Genomic DNA, 26,527 nt, shown 5'->3' with positions numbered 1-26,527 from the left:
AAGATTAGACATGATAGAGGCGCCTGGCTGGCTCAGTCGGTAAAGCATGTAACTCTTGATCTTGATCTTGGAGTTGTGAGTTTGAGCCCCACATTAGGTGTAGAAATTACTTAAAAATAGGGCAGCCCCGGTGGCGAAGTGGTTTAGCGCCGCCTGCAGCCCAGGGTGTGATCCTGGAGACCCGGGATCGAGTCCCACATTGGGCTCTCTGCATGGAGCCTGCTTCTCCCTCTGCCTGTGTCTCTGCCTCTCTCTCTCTCTCTCTCTCTCTGTGTGTGTGTGTGTCTCTCTCATGAATAAATAAATAAAATCTTAAAAAAAAAAAGAAATGAAATGAAATTACTTAAAAATAAAATCTTTAAAAAAAAAATTAGACATGATAGAGTTTAAGTAGAGCCTATGAAAGTCTAGCTACCTAACTTTATTTCTCTCTTGTAATCCACAGTCCCAAGTAAATGGAGAAGGCTACAAAGCTACTTACATAACTGCTAGAAACACACACAAAAAAAACAGTGGACAAAATACAGGTTTCTCCCATCATCCAAAAGTACAGCATCACTATGAAACATTTCAGAACCCAAAAGACATAAAGTGAAGAAGCAATTACCATTAACTTAGAGGGGAAAAGTTTTGAGTGTTCCCAGACCCAAAAAATAACCTCTCCTAGGCTTTTCTGATACCTTAGGACACATCTTGCTAACAGATGCACAAAATAAATTGAGATAAAGCACAGATGCTCACAGATACAGTTCAAAGCTCTGGTGGCTTGATGCTGAAATGCTGAGTGTAGTTTGGGGAGAAGGAGCTGGGCGGGGCTGCTCTCCCTGCTCAGGTTGCCTCTGTAAGGGTTCACTGTAAAACAAATGCTGAGTGCTATTTTCATTTTTCATCTTTTTTCATAAGAGCGAAAGTCCTCTGAAAATATTTCCTTCAGTTAGCAAAAATACAGACTTTCAAAATGTGGAGGATACCTGTACTTATTTCATTGTCCACTATACCAGAAAGCCATCTGTCTCCCACTATTTACTTACTTACAGAAGCCTTAAGGACAAAGACAATATTCATAGTACCTAGCACAGAGTTTTGTACACAACTGCTGAAGATGGAATTAAAAAGAAAAAGATGAAGAGAGTCTGAGATCCAAAGAGTGAGTTAACCAGGCATTATGAGGGTCCAGGCAGTAACAGCAACCATCAAAAAACAGCTAGAAGAGGATATGATATTTTTCTGCCTGAGAAACATACAGCTTTGTGAAAAAGAATATCTGGAGGAGAGAGATAAAATATACCAAGCATTTGGAATGAGGTAACTACTCAAATTATTAATGGCTACCTTTTACTGAATGTGTCAAACATTGTGCAAAGAACATTACAGACATTATCTCATTTAATCCTCACACCCCCATGAGTCAGATATTATTATCCCTGTTTTTCAAATGGGAAACTAAGAGCTGGAGCTAGGATAAATAACTTACTCAAGGTCATAAAACCAGCAAACAGTGAGGCTATGATTCAAACCAACATCTAACTCCAAAGCCACTCTTAACCATTGGGAACCCAGATGATGACACTAAAGGTAATGGGAAATAATCAGGTATTGAATATATCTTGAAAAAATAGCCAGCTAGATTTGCTGAAAGATGATGAGCAGTGTATAACTGAAAAGGTATTAGGTAACATTTATGGGACCAGATGATTAAATCAGTGAGATCCAATGCCTTAGAAAAAGTAAATCCCCTTCTGGCAACTACGTTCCTTCTCTAGACACAATCAATGGCATTTCTTTATGAGCTGCCAGAGCCAATGTATGCATATAAAAACACCCCCAAATCACTTTTTTTAAACTTATTTTAAAATAATCTTAGACTCACCAAACAAATTGCAAAAAGATAGCTCCTTCCTATATGCCCTTCAACCGGCTTCTCCTAATGTTAACCTCTTATACAACCATACTAAAATTACCAAAACCAATAAATTAAGAGTAATGCAATACTAGTGACCAACTTTGCCAGTTTCGAGCAATTACAATAAGTATTCTTGTACATATCTATTGATTCCCCGTGTGTCAGGGGTCCTCAGGACTACTCTCTGGGAGACAATTTACTGAACGGACTCACAGGTCTCAGAAAAGCTATTACACTCAGTTGTGGCTTATTAGAGTAAAAGGATACAGACAAAAATAAGCAGAGAAAAGGAGCATGAGCAAAGTCCAGTAGAAACTAGGCACAAGCTTCCAGGTGTCATCCACAGCGGAGTTGCATGGACATGCTCAATTCTCCCAGCAACTATGTATGACAACACATGCGAAGTGACGTCAACCAGAAAAGCTTGCCCAAGCTCTGGTGCCCAGAGGTTTTACTGTGGGTCAGTCACAAGGCATCCAGGACCTGCATGACTAACCCCAGCTTTCAGATTCCAGACCCCAGAGCAAAATAGGTGTTCACCATAAATCAAATTGCTTTAAACTATCTGATCCAGCTAGTACTGTGTAGTCCAAGTCCTCAGGCATACAAAAACACTCTTTTTATAAAGAATATTCCAATAGCTAGAATTTGTGTTCCAGGAGTAAGCTAAGAGCCAATCTTGAAGACAGGCCTTTCTCAGAAATGTGCTGGGTTTGGGCAACCCACACCAACTGAGTTAATCCTTTTTTTGTTTTTTTTTTTTTAAGATTTTATTTATTTATTCATGAGAGACACAGAAAGAGAGCAGCAGAGACATAGGCAGAAGGAGAAGCAGGCTCCATCCAGGGAAACCCAATGTGGGACTTGATCTTGGGATTCCAGGATCACGCCCTGAGCCAATGGCAGATGCTCAACCGCTGAGCCACCGAGGCATCCCAGAGTTAATCTTTTCCTACACAACCTGTGAGTGTATTTCTGGGCTCTCATTCATTTTAACAATGGCATGATATCGTGTTAGGTGGATGCACCACTAATTTAGCCAATCACCTACTTATTAACCTTCAAGCTATTTCTAGCTTTTGGCTCCTCTCAACAATAAAAATAAAGTTTTAGAAATTATAAAGAGCTACACAAAAGAAAATACAATTTTCCAGAATTATTGTCACTGACTGATAAAGGTTTAGTCTATAGTACGAGTTTCAGTCACTTGAATGAATAAAGGGTAGCTGTAAGAATGAACTGAGTGAGCAAACAGAAGGCAATTATGGAAAAGAAAAATAGTTGTAAAGGATGTTTCTCACCTCATAGAAGTCCTATAGTGTTTGCTTTCAGTAGTTAATAGGAAAGTAATCAAAGTAAACCAAAAATTACATGACTTCTAGAAAAGCAGATAATAACATTACACAACAGCAAAATATAACTCTAGAGTTCTGATAACTTTCTTATATACACCTAAAATCTAGGATCCCTATTTTACAATCCAAGTAACTTCATTAGGCTTTCACCATAAATGCAAGTACTGAATTTTTATGTTAATGATAAGAATAAATGTCAAAATTAGGAGTACACACACTCTCCTCTATCCTACAAGTCATAAACATAATATTCCAATTTTGTAACTAATAATACCTCAATTTTTTAGACGAATTGGCTTGGTTTCCTATTTTTTTTTAAGTTTTTTTTTTTTAGCTTTTATTTAAATTCCAGTTAGTTAACATATAGTGTAGTATTAGTTTCAGGTGTAATAATTTAGTGAATCAATACTTCCATACAACACAATTTAAAAAATTTTTAACATTGATTAATATCTAAGATAAGACATAATCCTACAAAATTAAATTTCTTTGCACAATGGGACAGCTAAAGGGAAAAGAAAAGAAGCCTTGGCCCATATGAAGTTTACCATTAAACTGAGAAAAAAAAGAATATATTTTTATGCTTTTGTCAAATAATAATAAAAAGTTTAATTTTGTATGTGCCCCACTTAAAACAAAAACAGAAATAATTTCCACTAATGATTTTAAATACATATCTTTAAAATAAGAAAATAATATACATATTTTAATTCATTTTTCTATAAATAGCTTTAAACCTTTAGTAAACATTAATATTTCAAACGAAGCTTTGTTATGCAATAAGTTAGAGCAATGCATATTCTCAAAAGGCACATAATCAAGAATATAGTTGATGACAACAAAAAAAACTGGTTAAAATCACATCTCAGTAAAATAATTTGGATTTTAACAATACCTTTTAATGAAAATAACACTTTTCCTTCTTAGATTGTTTAAAGAGTACACCCAAATTTTTTTTTTTTAATTTTTAAAATTTATTTATTTATTTATTTGACAGAGAGAGAGAGCACAAGCAGGGGGAGTAACAGAGGGAGAGGGAGAAGCAGGCTCTCTCCTGAGCAGGGAGCCTGACATGGGGATTGATCCCATGACTCTGGGATCATGACCCAAGCCAAAGGCAGATCCTTAACCAACTGAGCCACCCAAGTGCCCCTCAAATTTTTCATGAACTGTTACTGGTTTCCATATACTAGAAAATACTTATACAATATCAAGAAATGAAGGTAAAATGAAATAGAAAGGAAAGAGACAAAAACTTGAATGCTACTCATATACTAACAACTGAAATTAACTCATCGAATCCTCTGAAACAGTAAAAATTTAGACCATAGCATTTTGTTTTTTCTGCATCTGGGTTGGCTTGTTCAAAAATACAAATTTGAAGCATTTGAAGAAGCATCTTGAAGGTTAAAGTCCTTTTATCTTAGCAATGTATTTTTATTCCCTTTTATTTAAATAGTGCATAAAAACTCTAAGAAAACAAAAAAAAATTAACAAGAGAACACAGCTAACACGGCATACTATAAAGGCCAATATAAAAAACAAGGAAAGGATGTAAGCAGTAAGCAGAGAAAATTCAAATTATGTTTAAAAAGATAAAAATTTTCAAATAACGCAAACATTACATATATGTAGTAACTATATTTTCATAAGCCTTAATTATAATTTTTAAAACTTTTCAGGTCCCTTTACAACACTCTTAAAATTAGGTCCCTCTTATTTAAGCAACAGTTACATGTTCTAGTAACTCATACTATCACTTATCATTTAACAAATTACTTTCCTCATTCAGCTCAATAAAAAACTTCACTTTCAGGCCCTCTTTACACATGTGGAAGTTAATACACAACTCTGTTATTATTTCAGGGTCCTGCATATGCTTTTTTAAAAACTGAGATATAACTGATGTTATATTAGTTTCAGGTATACAATATGATTTAATAATTGTTATTTTATTAGCTATTACTTCCTAAATATTACTTGTCTGCAGTATGAGGCCCACAATCCTGTCTTCAGAAGGTTTAGGTCTCAGGAAAAAGATAATCCTACAGTAGAAAAAGAATCCGAGAACCGGCATCCAAAAGATCTTGCATTCTACCCACTATTTGTCCTCTCCTATGCTAAATATCCTTGAACAAGTCAAGTCACTACTCAGCTTCAGTGTCATTTGTGAAGTGAAAGGGCTGATTTAAGTGAACTTTAAGGTCCTTTCTGGCAAGAAATCCTATTATTTTAATCTGATACATAATTTTCAATATGTATAATAACTACTCTGTGTATGGTAATTAGAAGTCAGTGATAAAGAGTCAACATAGGGCAGCCCGGGTGGCTCAGTGGTTTAGTGCCTGCCTTTGGCCCAGGGCCTGATCTTGGAGACCTGAGATCGAGTCCCACGTCGGGCTCCCTGCATGGAGCCTGCTTCTCCCTCTGCCTGTATCTCCACCTCTCTCTCTCTGTGTGTGTCTCTCATGAATAAATAAATAAAATATTTTTTAAAAAAAAAGAGTCAACATAAAGAACTATGACCACAATTTGTTTTATACAGGTAATATTTAAATTCTTCTCTCATGTTCTTTTCAAACAGTGTCTATAAGCACTTTTAGAGCCTTCTGCTTTTTTTCCAATACTAGCACGGACCACTTTAAAAAGACAAAGATTCTGTATTATAATCCCAACAGCAGAATGTCCCTTACAGCTCCCCGATAAACTTCAGGACACAAGACTCTATAAGACTTACACAATTGCATCTCTCAAACTGTAATCTATAAATATATTCAGTGGTCTGTAAATTCTGAGGATTTCTAACTTTTATGTTTTCATTTCAATAATGGCCTGAAATATTAGTATAGACATTTTATAATTGAAAACTGCCACATAAAAAAAAAAAAAAAAAGAAAACTGCCACATGATATCACTGTCTGTTTTCAATCAAGTAATGTACCGCTTTAATTATCAGGGACTAATGAGAAAAGAGCAATGGTAGACTCATATATGCATTCACACCCAGGTGAGGGCCAAATAACGTCACCCTTTCCAAACAGAAGAAGGTTCTGTAGTAGCTCAAATAGATAAAAGAGGTGGGAAAGTGGAGTCTTCATATGAACGACAGTAGAACATACATATATATGTATGTGTATATATATATATAGAGTATATATGTATATTCTATTGCAGTTCATATATAGACTATATATGTATATTCTACTGTAGTTCTATATGTAGAGACTATATTTATATTTTTATATATATGCAATGCAAAAGACCCTGTACCATAAGTTAACTTGTTTATATTGCAAGCAATAATTTGATTTAGCAAATTATCATCTTTAACAGAGTAATGAATTTGAATAGTACTGTGTCACTTGTAAATGCAACCCACTTTCAGGTTTCATGGTGTGATCTGATATGAAAAGTTATTAGCTTGTTTTATAATTCTATCTATTTCTGTGATATTAAAATGAAACTGAAGTCAATAATGGGGGTTCATGAGAATATTATTTGCATTTAAAATTGGGTCAATGCCTTAAACTAGTTTGAGGAAACACTGCTTTTATGAGCACACTGTTCTATTCCCTTCCTCCTAATCCCATAAACTTCTGGACTTGTGGTAGCACCAGTCCTGGGTGGCTTAGCCTAGAGAGAAGGGAGAAGGGTCCAGATCAGGGGTTGGCAAACTATGACCCATGGGTCAAATCTGGCCCTCCATCTGTTTTTGTAATCAAAGTTTTGTTGAACCACAACCATACCCATTTGTTTGCAAATGGCTTATGGCTACTTTCAAGCTGTAATGGGAGAGCTGAGTAGTTGCCCCAGAGACAGCACAGCCCACAAGGCCTAAAAAATTACTATCTGGCCCTTAGAAAAAGTATGCTGCCAGTGGCCTACATGAGCTAATAGGACAAAATGAGAACATGCCCACTGGCATTTGAAAGTCCTGGAGCAAGCAAATGGGAAACAAAGTATTACTGTTTCTGGAAGAGAGACAGTAAGATTCTCTCATCTGTAAAATGAAGGTGTTAAATATTAGTTATAAGCTTACAGCTTTTTTCAACTGATCATTTGTTAAGCTGTGCGTGAGCCTCTGTGCTAAGTATTTAATTCAAAAGAACAACCAGTTTCTACTATCTGGGAAATACCTTTTTTTTAAGTCATCCTTTAACTTTTTTAAAGTTTATTTATTTATTTAAGTAATCTCTACACCCAACATGGGGCTCAAATTTACAACCCTGAGATCAAGAGTCTCATGCTCCTCTGAGCCAGCCAGGCACCCCACCCTCTAACTTTTCTACTATCTACTGAAGACTATCACTATACCACTGTTTTAAAGTTGGGCAAGTCCCATTTTATACCTCAGGAAACTTAAAGATATAAAAGTTAAGTTATACTGGTAGCAAGTGGAGAAATCAGAATTCTAACCCAGATCCGTTTGACTCCAAAGCCCATGGTAAAAACTACTATAAAGTACAATTCTAATATTGTAAAAGTTTGTGAGAAAAAATGTTTTCACCCAAAATCCTTAAGCAAGTAAAAACTCTCTTTGAAGTTAAGTTTTGGCAAAAATTGACTTATCAGAGACAGAAAACTTCCACAGACATTAAAAAAAAAAAAAAAGGCATTAAAGTCTGTGTGTGTGTATGTGTGTGTAGGTATCCTCTACTTACTTACCTGAAATTCTGTGAACCAGAGCAGTGAACCACTACTGATTATTCATGAAAACAAAATTGACCTCTAATGTGTCTTTATTAAGGTATACAGAGGTTCTACTGTCCTAATACTTCATATACATTTAAAAACATATATAAAATATAAGTTTTAGAAATAGAAGGTAAAAAGTAAATATGGATGTTTCCAATGTTTTATTCCAACACCGCAACGTATCATCTTATGCCCACCATATGAACACACTGCTTTGGAGATCAGTGAAAAAGAAAACAATGCTTTCCCTTCAGCAAGTAGATATAAGACCTGAAATGCAAGTGAACTGAAGATCTAAGATGTTGGTGAAAATAAATTTGCTGAAATGGTGTAAACGATTTGTTTCTTGTTAGAGGAATAGGGCTAGAATATAGGACTGCACCACAGCATGGTGGTTGTTGGAATTTGCAGAAGCGTAATTGGCAGCAAAAATCCAACTTGGTGATCCCATCACACATGTCTCTACTGCATATTCTCTGAACTGTTTATGTCTCTCAAAACAGTATTAATAAATTAGATCTACCAGGCTTATTGACACTATGTATTTTTTTAATATTGGGTTTCCTGGGCTGCCATATTATAAAATAAATTCTTCCTAACTTGAATACACTTAGCATAGTACAAGTTTACCCCTTCTGAAAGCTGTAAGACTACCCATATTGAAGCAAATAGTCTTCTTCACAATGAAATAAATGGATCTAATCAAATACGTCTAATGTGTGCACTAGATTAAGGCATCCCAGCAATATCAAGGGGATGAATGTGAATATTATTCTCTATTACCTAAACTTTTAGAGGAATCATGTCTGTGAAGTCCCAAGAAATTAAATAATTATGTAAACACTTCAATTAAGTAGTAAAAATAGACTCTGTGTCTCCTGAAAACTTTATCTGCTACCATTTTGTCTTAAGACAGGAACATGCGGGGAGCCTTGATCGTTCAGTTGGTTAAACATCCAGCTCCTCATTTCAGCTCAGGTCATAATCTCAGGATAGTGAGATCCAGCCCTGCGTCAGGCTCCTGCTGGGTGTGGAGCCTGCTTAGGATTGCCTCTCTGCTCCTGCCCATCCTCACCCTCTCCCTCTCTTAAAAAATAAAAATAAAAAATAAAAATAAGACAAGAACATGAACTGAAGCTTAAAATATAATGACATACTTTATTAGTGAACCAAATATGGTGAAATCAATCAAATATTTCACAAACGTCATAAAAGAAAGCTGTGTAAGTCCTATTGTGACCAATCACAAAAAGCTTTGAAAAGATATCAGTATAACAAAATGTTAGAAGGGGAAATGGCCTTGCCTTGGTCTTCTGCAACTTACACTTGCTTGGAATATGCTCCCAAGTTACTACCTGAACATCTCCAAACTTTGAAAGAGGATCAAGTCACCCATGGCCACCAAATGTCAGAACTTTAACACCTTTGGGGGACCTAAAAGTCCCTAAAATTTAGAATTTTTTGTGCTACATACTTCTTCTTCACCCTATTAAAATAAAAAAGTAGTGAATAGTATATCCTATATAAACTACTCCAAAGAGCTGCTTTTTGTGACTTTCCACAAAACTAATAAAATAAAATGTCTAGATTTAAATCTTGATTGAGATCATAGTATCTTGTTACACAAAACTAATGAAGAAAGAACAAAAGAAGACCTTGAGAGATCAATTTATCTTCAATCCTGAGGGAGGATGTTTCTTCTTACATTCTTATAAATTAATCATCTCCAAAAAGAAGGCATGAATTTAAAATACAAGTTAGTGACAACTTCTGAGGTTAAAACTATCTGAATTCAAACTGAGACATTTCAGCTTTTTAAAAATTTGCCTTGGCATTATCGTTAGGGATTACTATATTTCCAACAGTCATTAATATGCTGGCAGTGCTCACAAATTGTCCAAATATATCACTTCATAGACAAAGATATTAGTTAAAAAAAAAAAAAAAAAAAGGAAACACGTTTCAGAAAGAAGAATTAGCAAGAGGCTAAGGACCAGTTGGGTTGTTTCTTACCTAGAAGTCTTCAACAACTTGCTCCTACAACTCAACTGTAAAAAAAATCTACAAAACTGATTTTGAGGCTATTATAATGCAACATGAAATAAAACTTCAACAACTTGATATTTTCCCATAAATTCTGAAGACAACAGCAATTTTTTAAAAAGAAGACTGTTAGGCCAAAGCTTGAACTGCTGAAATAAAGTTCACTAATTAAACACACCTGGTAATTCTTTTTCCTTACAGTAACGGAAAGTTAAAATCAGAGAAGAAAATTCTGAATCATAAGAGATCCTCTAGCATAAGTGCTTCATTTGCTTTTTGTTGTTTCTTCTTGAGGAAAAATTAACACATAATTTAAAAAACAAACCCTGTTTGGGTGATAGTTCTGAGTTTCGAGGAACTTACATACTCATCTAGCCACACCACAATTAAGATATCGGCCACTCTCATCATGCCAAAAAGTTTCCTCATACCCACTAGTAATCAATCTCCTCATCTTCCCACTCTGAGCCCCTGAAACCACAAACCTAATTCTCACTTCCATAGATCTGCCCTTTGCAGAATATCCTAAAACAAATCACATAAAATACAGTAATTTCAGTCTGGCTTCATTCATTTAATACAATGCTTTTGATACCCACCCCTGCTATTTGTATCAGTAGTTTATTCCTTTTTATTGCTGAGTAGTATTCTGCTATATGAATATTGAATTATTTGAATATGAATTTCTTTATCCATTCACCAGCTGATAAAATTCATGCTGTTTGTGGTGTTTGGTAATTGTGAATAAAAGTACTAAAAACATTTTCATACAGAGTTTTACAGGGATAGAATATAATTTCTTTGCATAAAAAACAGAATCCCTAGAAGAAAGATTGCTGGGTCACATAGTTAAAATGTTTAACTTTACAAAAAAATGTCAAAGTATTTTCCAGAGTGGCTCTACCACTTAGCATTTCCATCAGCATGGATAAGAGTTGGAGCTGCTCCACACCCTCATCAACATCTGGTAGAATCAGGATTTTGTTTTCTGTTGTTAAGATTTTACTTATTTGAGAGAGAGAGTGAGAGCTCTTGAGTATGAGAGAGGGGAGGGACAGGGAGAAGCAGACTCCCCACTGAGCAGGAAACCCAATGTGGGACTCGATTCCAGGACATGATTCCAGGACAAGATCATGACCTGAGCCAGAGGCAGACATGTAACCAACTGAGCCACCGAGGTGCCCGGTTTTTGTTTTTTTGAATTATTCTAATAGGCATGTAGCAGTATTTCATTGTGATTTTAACCTGTATTTCCCTAATGACTAATAATTGAGCATCTTTTCATGTGCTTATTTGCCATCTATGTCTTCTTTTAAGTGTATATTCCATTTTTTGCCATTTAAAAAATTAGACTTACTGAGTTTTCATAATTCTTTATATTTCTAGGTATCAGTACTTTAACATATAAGTTGTACAAATATTAACTGATAATCTGTGCTTTGTCTCTTCATTTTCTTAAAAGTATCTGCAAAGAGTAGGAGGGTTAATATATTTTACAGTTCATGTGTTTTGAATCACTAAGAAACCTTTGCCTTGCTCAAAGTGACAAAGATTTTCTCTTGTGTTTTCTTCTAGAAGCTTTATAGTTTTAGGTTTTATGTTATAGTGGATGATTCATTTGGAATTAGGTTTGTGTAATAATATGAAGAATTGGTCAAGGTTTATTTTTTACAAACAGAGATCCTATTGTTTTAGCACCGTTTATTGAAAAACTATCCCTTTTTTGTTGAATTATCTTCTTTGTTCAAAATTAACTGACTATAAATTTACTTATTTTCTGGACTCTCTATTCTGTTCCACTGATCTGAGAATCTACCCTATCACCAATACAATGCTCTCTTAATAACTGTGGCTTTATAGTAAGTCTTGAATTCTTTTTTTTTTTTTCCTTTTTATTTTTAAGTCTTGAATTCTGAGAGTGAAAGTCCTCGATACTCCCCTTTTTATAAATTGCTTTGGCTATTCTCAATTTTCTGCATTTCCACATAAACTTCAGTTGCCTTATTGATTTCTACCAAAAAGCCTACTGATTTTGACCGAGATTGTGTGTTAAACACATAGAGCCATTTGGAAAGAAATGACATCTTGACCGTACTGAGTCTTCAGTCCATAAGCATGATATGTTTCCATTTACCTAGGTCTTCTTTGATTTCTCTTATCAATGTTCGGTAGTTTTCAGCATAAAAAATATTATATATATTTTGTCACATTTATCACTAAGTATTTCATGTTCTTGGTGCTCTTATAAAAGGTACAGGTTTTTTATTTCAATGTCCAATTGTTCATTGCCAACATACAGAAAAACAAGTGATTTCTATATATTGACTCATAGTAGCTAGTAGCTTTCTTTTTTTGTGTAGAATCTTTAGGTTTTCTACTAAAATTATACAATCTATGAATAAACATAGTCTTATTTCTTCTTTCCTAACCTAAATGTACTTGAATTCTTTTCCTTGCCATATTATATCAGCTAGGATCTATAGTACATTAGATTACAATGGTAAGAGTAGGCTATCTTATCCATGCTCCCAATCTTAGGAAGAAAGATTGTATTTTACTGTTAAGTATAATGTTAGCTGAAGGTTTTTGTAGATGCCCTTTATCAAGTTGAGAAAGTTCGCTTCTACTCTGGCTTTATTGAGAATTTTCATCATGAACAGCTGATGAGTTTTGTTAACTGATTTTCCTTCCTGCATCTACTGAAATCTTTTATTAATATGTTGATGTGATAGATTTTATGTGTTTATTTTTTTTTAAAGATTGTATTTATTTATTTATTTATTCATGAGAGACAGAGAGAGGCAGAGACACAGGCAGAGGGAGAAGCAGGCTCCATGCAGGGAGCCCGACGCAGGGCCTGATCCCGGGACTCCAGGATCACACCCTGAGCCAATGGCAGGCGCTCAACCGCTGAGCCACTCAGGGATCCCCAGATTTTATAGTTTAATGTTGCATTCAAAATCCACCTTGTATTCCTGAAATAAGCTCCACTCAATTTATTGCTGGATTTAATTTGCTAATATATTGTTAATGATTTCTGTGTTTATGTTTATAATGGATATTGGTCTGTAGTTTTCTTGTATATTTTCTGGAAGACTTGTATAGAATTGATATTTCTCCTTTAAATTTTTGGTAGATATTACCAATAATATCATTTGGACCTAGAGTTTTCTTTGCAAGATTTTAAACTACAAATTCAATTTTTCTAACAGATAAAGGATGATTTAGGTTATCTATTTCTTCCTCAGTAAGTAATTTGTGTCTTTCAAAGCATTTGTTCATCTCAGTTATCAAACTTAATAGAACAAAGCTATTCATACATTCCTTTATTATCATTTCATGTCTATAGGATATATTGGGATATTCCCTCTTTCATTCCTGACTTTACTAGTTTGTTTTTTATTTTTTCTCTTGGTCAATTTGGGTAAAGTTTCGGGTAAAGTTTTATCACTTCTATTGGTCTTTCAAAGATCTAGCTTTTTATTTCATTGAGGTTTTTTTATCCATTGTTTTTCTGTTTTCTTTTTTGTTTGTTTTTCTGTTTTCAATTACATTGATTTCTGCTCTTATTTTTATTATCTCCTTCCTTCTGTATACTTTGAGTTTAATTTATTCTTCTTTTTCTATTTCTTACAAACTTAGATCATTGATTTGTCATCTTTCTTTTCTGTATAAGCATTTAATTGTATAAATTTCCCTATAAGCACTGAGTTAGCCACATTTCACAAATTTTGATATGTTGCATTTTCATTTTGATTTACTTCAAAATATTTTCTAAGTTCTCTTGTGATTTATTCTTTAACATAGGTTATTTAGAAGTGTTTGCTTAACTACCAAATATTTAGGGATTTTCCAGATATGTTTAGATTAGTGATTTCTAATTTAATTCTTTTTGTGGATCAAAAAACATACACTGTACCATTTCAGTCTTTTAAATCTGTTGAGTTTTATTATATGGCCCAGAATACTGTCTATCTTGGTGAATATCTCATGTGTACTTGAAAGAAATGCATTTTCTGCCCGCAGTGGGTAGAATGTTTTATAAATGTCAATTAGATCAAATTTGTGGTGTTATTCAGGTCTTCTGACTTTCTAGATTTAATTTGCTAACATTTTTGTCTATTAGTTCTATCAATCACTAAGAGAGAAGATTGAAATCTTCATGAATGCAAGGATCCTTGCATACAAACATATGGAAGCACATAGAATGTGACATTCAAAATTAAGTACAGATTATACTTTTAAACTTTTCCCCACATATTAAAAGCATTGCATGTTCACCGAAAAGAAATTTTAAAATTCAATAAAGTACTCATACTATCACCTAAGGAAATGATATCTAGAGTGTCAAAGTACCAGACATGGTCTTGACCCTATCCACCATCTCAGATCCACAGCCAGAGGGCAGACTGGAATGCCTGGCTTCCTGCCCACAACTCAGAGAACATTGGACATTCACTTATCATAGTTCTACTAAACTGAAATAGAATCTTTTTAACTTCCTGGCTTTCTGATACTATATAGATCTCTAAAGCCTTTTCCAAGCTTAAGAATTTTAAGAATTCTTTTTCTTCCTATCAAATGCCAGTGTAATCTGAGTACAGCTCCCATATAATGACATTCTGCTATCTAATATTATCTTTTATTACTATTAGAAATAATAAACAATATTAAAAATGGATCAAAAAAGGTTAAAAGCAAACATTAAAAATTTAAATGTAGTACCAATATATATAAAATTAATTCAAGTCCAAAGAGAAAAGCAATATCTGCAATTCATATATTCAAAAATATTTACTGAGAGCCTACTATGTGTTAGGCACTGTTTCTGCTAAGAATAAAGTGGTGAACAAAGTAGACAGTTCCAGTGGCCAGTCTATGGGGTGGAGGAGATAAACACACAATTATAATAAATATATAACATGCTAGAGGGTGAAAACTGTAATGAAGAAACATCCCAAGCATGATAAGGGAGATAGGAAGGCAAGGAGTGTGGTTAACACTTACATGGTAAGGAAAGTCCTCATTAATAAGAGGACAGGAGAGAAGAAATCATATGGATATTTGTAGGGGAAATATTCCAGACTAGGAATAACAAACACTTCTTGCGGTGGGAATGTTTGTTGGTATGTTAAGGAACTATAAAGAGGCATACAGTCTGCAATTTTGAAAGGGATAAATTAGATAGTCACATATTGTTTTCAGCTAGTTAGCTTCATGTGAAGTCGCTTATTCAAAGTACAGCTCAAAAACCTAAAAGTTCAAGATTTTTCATTTAAATGAGGTAATTAGCCAGGAAAATCCCCACACTTCCCAACGGAAGTATTTTTCAAAATCCTTCTAAAACCAACAATAACTTGTCACAAAAACCACTACTATCCTGTGTTACAGAAGTGCATATTATATTCTACATTTATCTCCAAAGAGAAAAACAAAGGCAAAGACAGAGAGTTGGAACAAGTACCTACTTTTTCAGAGGGCACTAATAAAAACAAAGAAAAGCAGAGCCCTTTTCTCACTCAAGAAAATAAATTACCTCAGAAAAAAACTGAGAAATACTAGCCTACAATTACATTTAAAAGTAAACAAATACAACTTATAAAAAGTGAATTTTCATATTTTGCATAGGATTAACTCAAGTAACCAGTATGAATTAATAAAATAAGCATACATACTTAACTTTTCCATTTAATCAAATAACCCTACAAAATTTTTAAAAATTCCCTTGGCCAGGGAAAACATGGATTTGGAATTATCATTTTAATCGACTACAATAAAGTTTAAAAGATGAGTGTCATCCAGGATAAACTTTACAGCCCTTGACTTCACCAGGAATTACATCATATAATCCAAAATATGAATTAAAAAGCCATTAAGAAATGTAGAACTTTTTATATGCCACATTTTCTACTTTGACTTCCTGCTTGGGTTTATAAATCTCAAAGACTGTGTGGTAGTTTACAGCATTGGTACATATTATAAAGATCCAAACTTTTAATTTTCCATTACGAATCTAAATTTCATTTTCATTTCCAAACACGAATCTAAAAATTATAAAATCATAATTAAATTTTATCTCAGTTTAGAGAATTTTCTTATCTTCTGCTGAGATGATGTCTGGCTAAAATTGAAAAGTCTAACTATACTAAATGTTGGTGAGGCTGCAGAATAAACAGAACTCTCCTCTCTCTGTACTGCTAATGGGAAAGCAATCAGTACATATACCTTATAGCTTACCCACCACAAACCCTTGCAAGATACCCGCATCTTCAGATTTACTCATCACCACCCCACTATGGAAAGTGGTGCCAACAGTAATCTCTCAAGGTTTCCTTACTGATATTTTCAATACTGTCACTCCCAACACACTAAAATGTGATAGTCAACCTCTGGCCATTTGGAGCAAACCAAATGCTACATAGTGTATAAGACAGCACTGAACATTATAATATAGTATCTAAATCTAAAATATTTATAACATTGACAAATATTGCCATAGAATAAATGACAGGAATAGATCTAGGCAATTTCATATAGTTCTAGTAATTCATATTGACCTGGGTGTTTAAAAAGTAATACAAAGCATACACAGAGAGTCAACAATGAGATGGAAGAAAAAGACTGACTAAAGGAATTTTTACAAACAACGTTAAATCTGCTCCCAACTCCAGCTGTGAAAAAGATAACCTCAACAGTTTAACAAATTTAAGAAGATGGTGGTATTTGCTATAGCAATTAGACCATGCTATCTTTAACACACCATCTGTTTTATTTTCTTCTAATGATATTAGTTGATGTTATAGGTCAGTGAACTTAACATAAAAGAAAACACAGAAAAAGAAAAAAACTTACCGGGATTGAAAATTCTTCAGCCAAATACTTCAAGGAGGCTGCTTCTCTCGCCAAGAACTTGTTTCTTTCTCTCATGTTGCCCTGAAGTTGTGTATCAAACTCCTTTCTTACCACAGAAGCAACAGAGTCAATAATTATGAGTTTAACTCCCTTGGAAATAATTTCTTCTTCCAAAGATTCAATCCTATAAAAGCAGAATTTGCAAAATAGTGGATAAATTTAAGATACAATATAAAATGGAGTATTACAAAGATGAACCAACTTAAAAACAATGCCAACCAATTGTTCTTCCCTAAATTACAGTAATGATTGCGAGTATTCAATAATCATAACTTATTTCCAGCTCTTTTATACATATAGCACTCTTTTGAAAATGTACCAAAATGTTTTCATTTGGTTTCTTTCTCTGGTTCTCCTACAATCCTGCTACTTTTAGGGTAAAATTGCTTGTTATCAGCCCCCATTACTCCCACCTGGTATTGACAGCCTTCTGCAGTCCCCTCCCACAATTACCAGGGTTGGTCTGTATAACCAACAGCATATGACAAAATGATGAGATGTCACTACTGAGAGTAGGTTATAAAAGACTACAGCTGCCCTCTTGGGCTCTCTCTCACTTGCCCACTCTCTCAAATCACTCTCCCTGGGGGAGGGCAAGTTGCCATGTTGTTACAGCTCTATGGAAAGGACCACATGGTAAGGAACAGAGGCCTCTGGCCAACGGACAGTAAGGAAGGGAGGCCTTCCAGTGGCCTTGGAATTCTCCAGCCCTGTTTGAGCCTTGAGATGACCATAGTCCTGGCTGACAGCTTGACTGCAACCTCTTCTGCAACCCTGAGCCAGAAACACTCAGCTAAACCACTCCCAGTGGTTTAAAATACCTAAGCCTCTGCTACTACATGAAATAATACATGTTTGCCTTTTTAAGCTGCTGAATAGGGGATCCCTGGGTGGCTCAGTGGTTTAGCACCTGCCTTTGGCCCAGGGCGTGATCCTAGGGACCCAAGATCAAGTCCCACAACAGGCTCTCTGCATGGAACCTGCTTCTCCCTCTGCCGATATCTCTGCCTCTCTGTGTGTCTCTCATGAATAAATAAAATCTTTAAAAAATATAATAAGCTGCTGAATATTGGGAGTAGCCTGTTAATGTAATAGGTAATTAATACATCACTTAAATAATTAATTAAATCTAAAACATTTCACTCATTCAATATGTTGTTTTCATTTTTAAAGAAATGTCTTATCCAATAGGTTATAGCAAATAAAGAACACTGAAATAATTATTTCCCATAACCCTAATACATATGCAGAAACTTTTTCACTCAGAAGCTAAAAACATAAAAAACAAAAAATAAATCTTCAAAGTATTACCAAAATCTAAAGCATCATACCTTTGCAGAACTTCATCACAGCTGAGTTCCCGATAAAGATGAACTTTACTGCTTGTCAAAAGTAATTTCTCTTCAGTGTTAAAATATCTGGGAAAACGAGATTCTGCTATCTCAACCAGTCTGTAGGGAAGAAAAATTGCACAAGTGAAAATAGTTAATGATATTTAAGGCTGGAATGCTGAATGTCTAATGAATTTTACTTAGGAAACTCATAAGCCACAAGTAACACAGAACAAAAATAGAGTAGGTATAAGCAAAATGCCTTAATATATTATTTTAGATAGTAAGCCTTCCTTTATAAAAACTAAGAGAGGTTAGCAGTCAGAGCATGAAGCCAGCAAGTGCTTTCAGATCTCATCTAAGGTTAAGTACACAACAATGTCCTGAGGTTTATCTTTCTAGAAATAGATACGTTTTTCAATAAATGATAATTTGACTATATGTTTAGTAAATAAGAAAATTATTTCATCATCATGAATGAAATATATTTGAACAAATATATAATATTATCATTGTAACAATCAAGTATCAGTTAAGTCTCCATGTCTTAGAACAGAAAAATATGCTTTCTCAATTAAAACTTAATACATACAAAATAAATGCTACGCAATAGCTTCTTGGTAAACAGGAAATTATTTTCTTTCTAAGAGACGTCTAAGTCTCTTGATTAAGGTAACTATTTGCTGAGTTTGGAGCTGGTCAGAGAAGTCAGCTAAAATAAAAGCTCTGATGCTTGCAACCCACTAATTTTTAATAGGATAGGTATGGCAACATCTGCCAAAAACCTGCAAGTTTTCCAAAACTGGACGCTCAGTTGATTAGGTACTGAGTACTTATCTCAGTCAGTGAGTACCTAACTCATTGGCAACAACAACTGAATAGCTGACAGACAATAATAATTTTCTGCTTTCAACACTAGGCTGAATTTCAGCTGGTGCCTTGAGTGGTAAAAGGCTCTCTCATTCCATTAAGACCCCTCAGAAGGAAGGTGGTCAATGTATGGACACAAAGTGACTTTACTCACAGTTACCATGCTAAATAACTCTATCAAATGGTTATTTATATATCAATACACTATAATTTTCTATAATCAGGTTTTCTAAATATTTTTTTATTTTAGAAAAGATATCTAAAAAATACAGAAATCAAAAGCCAAATACAAATGTAGTATCTATATGCCTCATATTAATTATAGCAATTTATTGTGACAATCTTCATCACAAGTATCTTTCTTGGTTAGAGGAACAACAGAAAAGATCCTATCTTTTGCTCCCAGACATTTACTACAGAAAGTTTGAAAGCAATGCCATCTAGCGGACATCTTTTTCATAAAAAGTATTCAAGTATGCACTTAAGATTCCTTCATTTGAAACATTTAGTGAAGGGCGCCTGGGTGGCTCAGTTGGTTAGGCGTCTGACTCTTGGTTGCTTGGGTCATGATCTCAAGGTTATGTGTGGGATTAAGCCCTGCGTTGGGCTTTGTGCTCAGTGCAGAGTTTGCTTCAGATTCTCCCTCTCACTCACCCTCTGTCTCTCTCTCAAATAAATAAATAAAATCTCAAAAAAAAAAAAACCCCAAAACAAAACACACATTTATTGAGGATCTACTAAATACCAGGCACGATTCTAGGTGACACTGAAAAACAACAACAAAAACAAAAAAGCTGCCCTTGTGGAACTTACAGTCTACTGAGAGGCACAAATAAATATATACTATATATCAGGTATTAAGTGCTCTCAAGAAAAATGAGCCAGAATGAGGGAACAGACTGTGACAGATAGACATACTATTTTATATAAAGTGGCCTGGGAAAGTCTCTTTAATAAGGTGAACTGAAGCAATGGTTTAAGGGAGATGAGAAAATGAACCATGGGATATCCAATGGAATAGTGTATAGGAAAAGAGAATTATATATAACAAGGGCTTGGGGTGCCTGGAGTGATCGAGGAATAAACAAGGATGCCAACATAGCTAGAACACAGGAAACAAGAGGGAGAATAAGAGGAAATGAGGTCAGAGTGCTAGCCAGGGGCCAAGGTCACATAAGATCCTTAGGTCTATGGTGTTTTATTTAGATATTATTTAGTAAAATAAGAAACTTGAAAGCCGAACTGACATGATCTGACTTCTTTTTCTTTCTTTTTTTTTTTTTTTTTAAAGAATCACTCTACCAAAATGGAAAAGAGGCTGTACATGGGACATGGGTGAAAGCAAGACCAGCTAGTACAGTAGTCCAGATAAGAGATGATGGTGACTTCATCTGGAGAAGAGCTCAGCTGATTAGAAGTGAACTTAAGGTAGAGTTCAAAAGAAGAGCTGAAGGGATTTCTTGACTAATTGGATGAGAATCTGGAGGAATGGAATTACCATTGAAGTGGAAAAAACTGGATCCGTTCCAGGTTTTTGTTATTAGTTCCCCCTGTTACTTCACAGCTCTTGTATAAAAGGAAAGTTAAATGCTTTACATTAGTGACCACATGACAACTTGAAAGAAAACACATGCTTAATGTAAAAAAAAAAAAAAGTTTTCCAAAATTCTAGTTGAAATATAGCATCATAAATGTGCTGAAATAGAAGTTTATGGTTCCTCAAAGCTGCTTGTACATATGTATTTTCCTGTTCATTAATTCAGTATGGATTTGTTCAGCACTGTGATATAAATACAACAATGTGAATCTATTAGTCCTTTACAGCTTTCAGAAAATTCCAAAGTTTTGTTTTAATAAGTACTTATGACTAATTTCATTCTCTATCTTAGAACCTCTTCAAGATCTCCCCACTAATTCACCTAGATTCACAAATGCTAAGTAGCTGAAATTAGACTCAAGTGAAACCTACCCAGACTTAAGAAACCATCTCAAAAAGTGTCTCTCTCTCCCCACTATTGTTTGCCCCTGGGTCACAGATCCTGGATTCATGTCAACAAATATATAAGTAAATGGTCTTAAGGCCACACTGGTAATTATCTTTCTAATGAGCCAAAGTCATGGAGAGCCACTAACATTATATGCCTCCCTCCTGATATATTTATTCAGAAAAAGTGACATTCTAAATAGTCTGGTGGGAATTGGAGGGCACTAGCTATGGGATACTTAAAACCTTGAGAGGTGACAGGCAGCTCTTCAGATCTAAGCTTGACCACTGCTTCCACATAGTATCAATACAACATACACCTCTCCTTTGTGCATGGACTTATAATAGTTACAATTCTACACATTCGTGATTATTTAATGTCTTCCTCTCCTGTTGAACTACATTTCTTCCTAGTTTTCAGAGCTATTCTGATTTCATGACAACTCAGGACTGCCCACTTCCATCTCCTAAATTCCCAAACTGATATTCCACTTCCCCAGGTCCATACCTTCCAGAGTCTCAGACCCCATCTCTTATTTCATCCTTCAGTTTGCCTCATACACATACCCACTTGCAGTTCTAAGACCTAGTTTTACCTTCTTTTATCCATTTTATTTCTCCCAAAATTGTACTTTTTAAAAATATTTATTTATTTATTCATTCAGAGAGAGAGAGACAGGCAGAGACACAGGCAGAGGGAGAAGCAGGCTCCATGCAGGGAGCCCAACGTGGGACTCGATCCCGGGTCTCCAGGATCACACCCTGGGCTGTAGGCGGTGCCAAACAGCTGCGCCACCGGGGCTGCCCCCAAAATTGTATTTTGAAAACATCTATTACTATTTACCATCCTTCCTTTTTTATTCTTAACCTCTGGTTCCATCCTTTCCTAATTACCTCCAAAACGGATAATACAGTAGTCACTCAATTCACATATACTAGAATTCTCATGGTTGCCAAAATTTCTGTACAATCACTAGATTAATCTATTTATCCATATTCTCAATGTATGTAAGCATAGAGTACCTATAACTATCTCAGATCTTAAGCAGACTCTTCTGAATCAATGAGAAAGGGAGACCCAGAACTCTACTTACTTATCAATCCCCTCTTGCCGAGGTAGTCCCTGAATACCTTAGCACTAGATTCTACTATTATGTAATTATTAATAAGTTTGGAGATATAATTTCAGTCTGTGGTGAACACACTTAACATATACTATTTTATTTTTTTTAATATTATATTTATTTATTCATGAGAAACACAGAGAGAGGCAGAGACATAGGCAGAGGGAGAAGCAGGCTCCTTATAAGGAACCTGGTGTGGGACTCGATCCCAGAACCCCAGGATCACGCCCTGAGCCAAAGGCAAATGCTCAATCGCTGAGTCACCCAGGTGTCCCTTAACATACTATTTTAGATTATCTTCTCAAAGATATGTAAAAATAAACTTTTTTTTTTTAAGATTTTATTTATTCATGAGAGACACAGAGAGAGAAAGAGGCAGAGACAAAGGCAGAGGGAGAAGCAGGTTCCATGCAGGAGCCTGATGTGGGACTTGATCCCAGAACTCCGGGATCATGCCCTGAGCCAAAGGCAGACACTCAACAGCTGAGCCACCCAGACATCCCAAAAATAAACTCCTTAAAACATATACCTAATTGGGATGCCTGAGCGGCACAGTTAGTTGAATGACCGACTTTTGGTTTCTTTCAGCTCAGGTCATGGTCTCAGGATGGTGAAATAGAGCCCCACCACAGCAGGCTCCAGCATAGAATCTGCTTGGGACTCTCTCTCTCCCTTTCCCTCTGCCCTTCCCCATTGTGCATGTGCATGCTCTCTCTCTCTGAAATAATCTTTAAAAATATATACATAACTAATCTTTCCAAAGTGCTTTTAATACATCATCTATAAGGTTTTCTTTTTTCAAAATGCATTTTAAACTTAAGCAATTTTTATTTACTCCTTTATTTTTTTCTTTCCTCCTTCATAAAAAGGTATCTAGCAATTTATTATTTAAAAATTAAAATTATTTTCTACTTTTTATCATTTACATTAAATTCTCTATATGCAAATTGGGTTGGTTTTTTTTCTTCAGAGAGAGACAAGGAGAGGGGTGGGGGGTGAAGAGAGCTACAGGGAGAGAGAGAATCTTAACCAAGATCCATGCCCAGCATGGAGCTCAATGTAGGGCTATCTCACAACCCTGAAATCATGACCTAAGCCAAAATCAAGAGTCAGACACTTAACCAACTGAGCTACTAAGGCACTTCTTTATACAAATCCTTCAACCTTCCTCAGAATAATCCTTCAATTCACGTTCTCATTTCTGCTGATCTGATAGCTTGCTTATAGGCACAAAATGAAGACACTGCTACATACAGAGGCATACAGAAAGCTAAGATATATTTGAGTCTCATATTTTCATGCTTTTACCTCTTCCCTAAGTCCAGAAACAGTCCCAGTGGTGACAGACACTATTAATTACCTACAAATATCCATTCCCACTTCTTTTTTCTTTTTTACCATGAGAACTCCAATTTTATCCAGGCAACAATGTTAACCAGCCCCAGGAAACTCATCATGCTTATTATAACAATCTTTTCCCCTCCTTTCCCCACTCTACCCTGTATTTAGGGGTGGTCCAGTGAGAAATCTGCAGGACAATTCCAGAGGATGAAAAGGAATCCAAAAGAGGGCAAGAGACATTCTGGGAAAAACATATTTTCCTAATAAAACATATAGCTAGTCCTCTCCTTTCCTACTGACTGGACAAGATGCCTAAAAATACACCAGCCCTAAGTCTCCCTATCATCACTGAGTGGCAGAATCAGAGCCCACGACCACCAACTCACTATTCTGTGGGTATTCAGTTAACTTGCAGCAAAAAGCTTTCCTAACTGATTAATCTTCCCCAAAAAAATACAAATAGGGGTCAAGTAGTCCTGTAATAGCACAAATGAAATGTGACCTCACAGTACAGACCCAGCTCCATTCTCTGACCCACCATGAGAAACTCTCCAAAGGGCAGTTTGTCAAAAGAGAACTGGTATTTTTTATTCCACCTGACCCTATCACCACACCTCAGAATGCAATCCATGTGGCAACCAGATGACCACACTCTTTCAGCCTGTGGAGAACAGACTAGAAAAGTAAAAACAATATAAATTTCAACCCCTATCCTCCAATGACCTTCATAAAGGCTCCTTGTGAATTATGAAATATAATTCCAGGGGCACATGGCTGGCTTAGTCAGTAGAGCATGCAACCCTTGATCTTGGGGTTGTTGAGTTCAAGCCCCACATTGAGTGTAGAGATTACTTAAAAATAACATCTTAAAAAAAAAAAAAAAAAGGAAGAAACATAATTCCATTAAAGGAACTAAAATTTTACCTCCTCATTTCCAACTTGTTTTTGGCTTGTTAGTTGAAGGTTAGTCATTGACATTTTATTTTATTTTTTTATTTTTTTATTTTTTTATTTTTTTTAGTCATTGACATTTTAAAGAGTACCTTTCATTTGGCCAACCTCAGTAAACGAATGTCTTTAATAATGTTAGCATCAAATATATTTCAGTGTTCAGACTTTCAGTGGCTTCATATGTTTATGCTTCTGTTCTTTTTAATGATTTATTTAAGATCCATGTAAGTTCATCACATTGCATTTGACCAATATATCTTTTTTTCCCCAGTTTTATTGAGATATAATTGGCATATAACATTGTGTAAGTTTAAGGTATACAGGTAATGTAGGCAAGGTATAAGGTGATGAAGGCAGAAATAACTTTCAAATCTCTTTTAATCCAAAAGTTCCTCCTCCAACTCCAACAATCATTTATTCTGTCATTTCCCAGTTTGGATATTGCTGGTGTGGTTTTACATATTCGTCTCTTCTCTGTATATGTTATAAACTGGTAGTTGGATCTGAAAGCGTGATCACATTCAGACTTGACTATTCTTATATCAGGAGGTACCACAATGACTAGTTTTCTTTTTTGTGATGCTAGTAGCCTTTTATGTTTATGAACTGTTTTTACTCACCACACTTCTGACAGCAAATGTTTGGGTTTTCCATACCATGCAATTGTTTAATTCCTTATATACACCAACTGTGTATCTGACACTTAACTACCAGGAATTAGCTCAGACCCCACAGTTTAAGGGCTCAGACCCACAAGACTGCCCTCCTAACTTGGGACATTAATCACAAGTTTTGGAACTCTGGGACTACTACTACTACTACTACTACTACTACTACTACTACTACTTTTGACCAACTGAGCAACTACAAATCAGGAGTTCCCACACACCCCTCTTCAAATTCAATAATTTCACTAAAATGGTGCACAGATCTCAGTAAGGCACTTTACTTACTATTACCAAGTTATTACAAAGAATAAAAGATACAACTCAGGAAAAGATGGGGGAGGGCTCTGGGCACCTGGGTGGCTTGGTGGTTGAGCATCTGCCTTTGGCTCAGGTAGTGATCCCCGGGTCCTGGGACCAAGTTCTGCATCAAGCTCCCTGTAGAGAGCCTGTCCCTCCCTCTGGCTGTTATCTCTGCCTCTCTCTGTGTGTCTCTTATGAATAAATAAATAAAATCTTAAAAAAAAAAAATGGGAGAGGGCTCCAAGGCACACCACCCTCTCAGCACCTTGATGTGTTTTACCAACCCAGAAGCTCTCCAAACCCTATCATTCAGAGATTTTTGTGGAGACTCCATTACATAAGCATTATTGATTAAAGCATCAGCCACTGGCAATTAACCAGTTACCAGTCTCTTTCTCTTCCACAGAGGTTGGGGGGAGGGGGATGGGTGGAGCTGAAAGTTCCAATCCTATAATCTTATTATAACATCATGATCTGCAACCATCCAGGGGCCCACCAAGCCATCCAGGGGCCCACCAAGAGTCATCTCATTAGCATAAACTAAGATTAGGTTGAAAGGGGCTGATGATGAATAACAAATGATACTCCTGGCACCTCTATTACTCAGGAAATTCCAAAGGTTTTAGAAGATCTGTGGCCAAGAATCAGGACAAAGACAAAATATGGATTTCTCATTATATCACAATATTCAATGTCTAGATCTGTTAGATCGTTAAGGTTTGTAATTTGGTAACATTCTATCATTCCTTCTTCCTTTATTACTGGAATACTCCTCCTCTAAAAAGACCTATTTGCTATTTAGTAATACAGTTCATATAGAAAAAGAATAGATGTTTGATTTCCTTTTTTTTTCTAAGATTTATTTATTTATTTATTTATTTATGATAGACATAGAGAGAGAGAGAGAGAGAGGCAGAGACACAGGCAGAGGGAGAAGCAGGCTCCATGCAGGGAGCCCGATGTGGGACTCGATCCTGGGACTCGATCCTGGGACTCCAGGATCAGGCCCTGGGCCAAAGGCAGGTGCTAAACCACTGAGCCACCCAGGGA

The 26,527-nt window shown here is 35.5% G+C and overlaps 1 protein-coding gene across 5 annotated transcripts in view; it reads right to left on the bottom strand.

The window, feature by feature from the left end:
- The window catches only part of RAD51B (RAD51 paralog B), a 717,101-nt gene that overhangs the window by 665,328 nt on the left and 25,246 nt on the right, over nt 1–26,527 (bottom strand). For all 5 annotated transcript variants that reach the window (XM_072761803.1, XM_072761804.1, XM_026008457.2 and 2 more), the window contains exons 6-7: nt 18,240–18,359; nt 16,849–17,032 (exon numbers count right to left, since the gene is read on the bottom strand). In XM_072761803.1, coding sequence (XP_072617904.1) covers nt 16,849–17,032; nt 18,240–18,359 — 304 coding nt within the window. The remainder of the gene's footprint in view (nt 1–16,848; nt 17,033–18,239; nt 18,360–26,527) is intronic.

Source organism: Vulpes vulpes, chromosome 6 (assembly GCF_048418805.1).
Source record: "Vulpes vulpes isolate BD-2025 chromosome 6, VulVul3, whole genome shotgun sequence".
Lineage (NCBI taxonomy): Eukaryota > Metazoa > Chordata > Mammalia > Carnivora > Canidae > Vulpes > Vulpes vulpes.
Note: the sequence above shows the minus strand (reverse complement) of the source record. Positions and strands in the feature narration are given on the sequence as shown.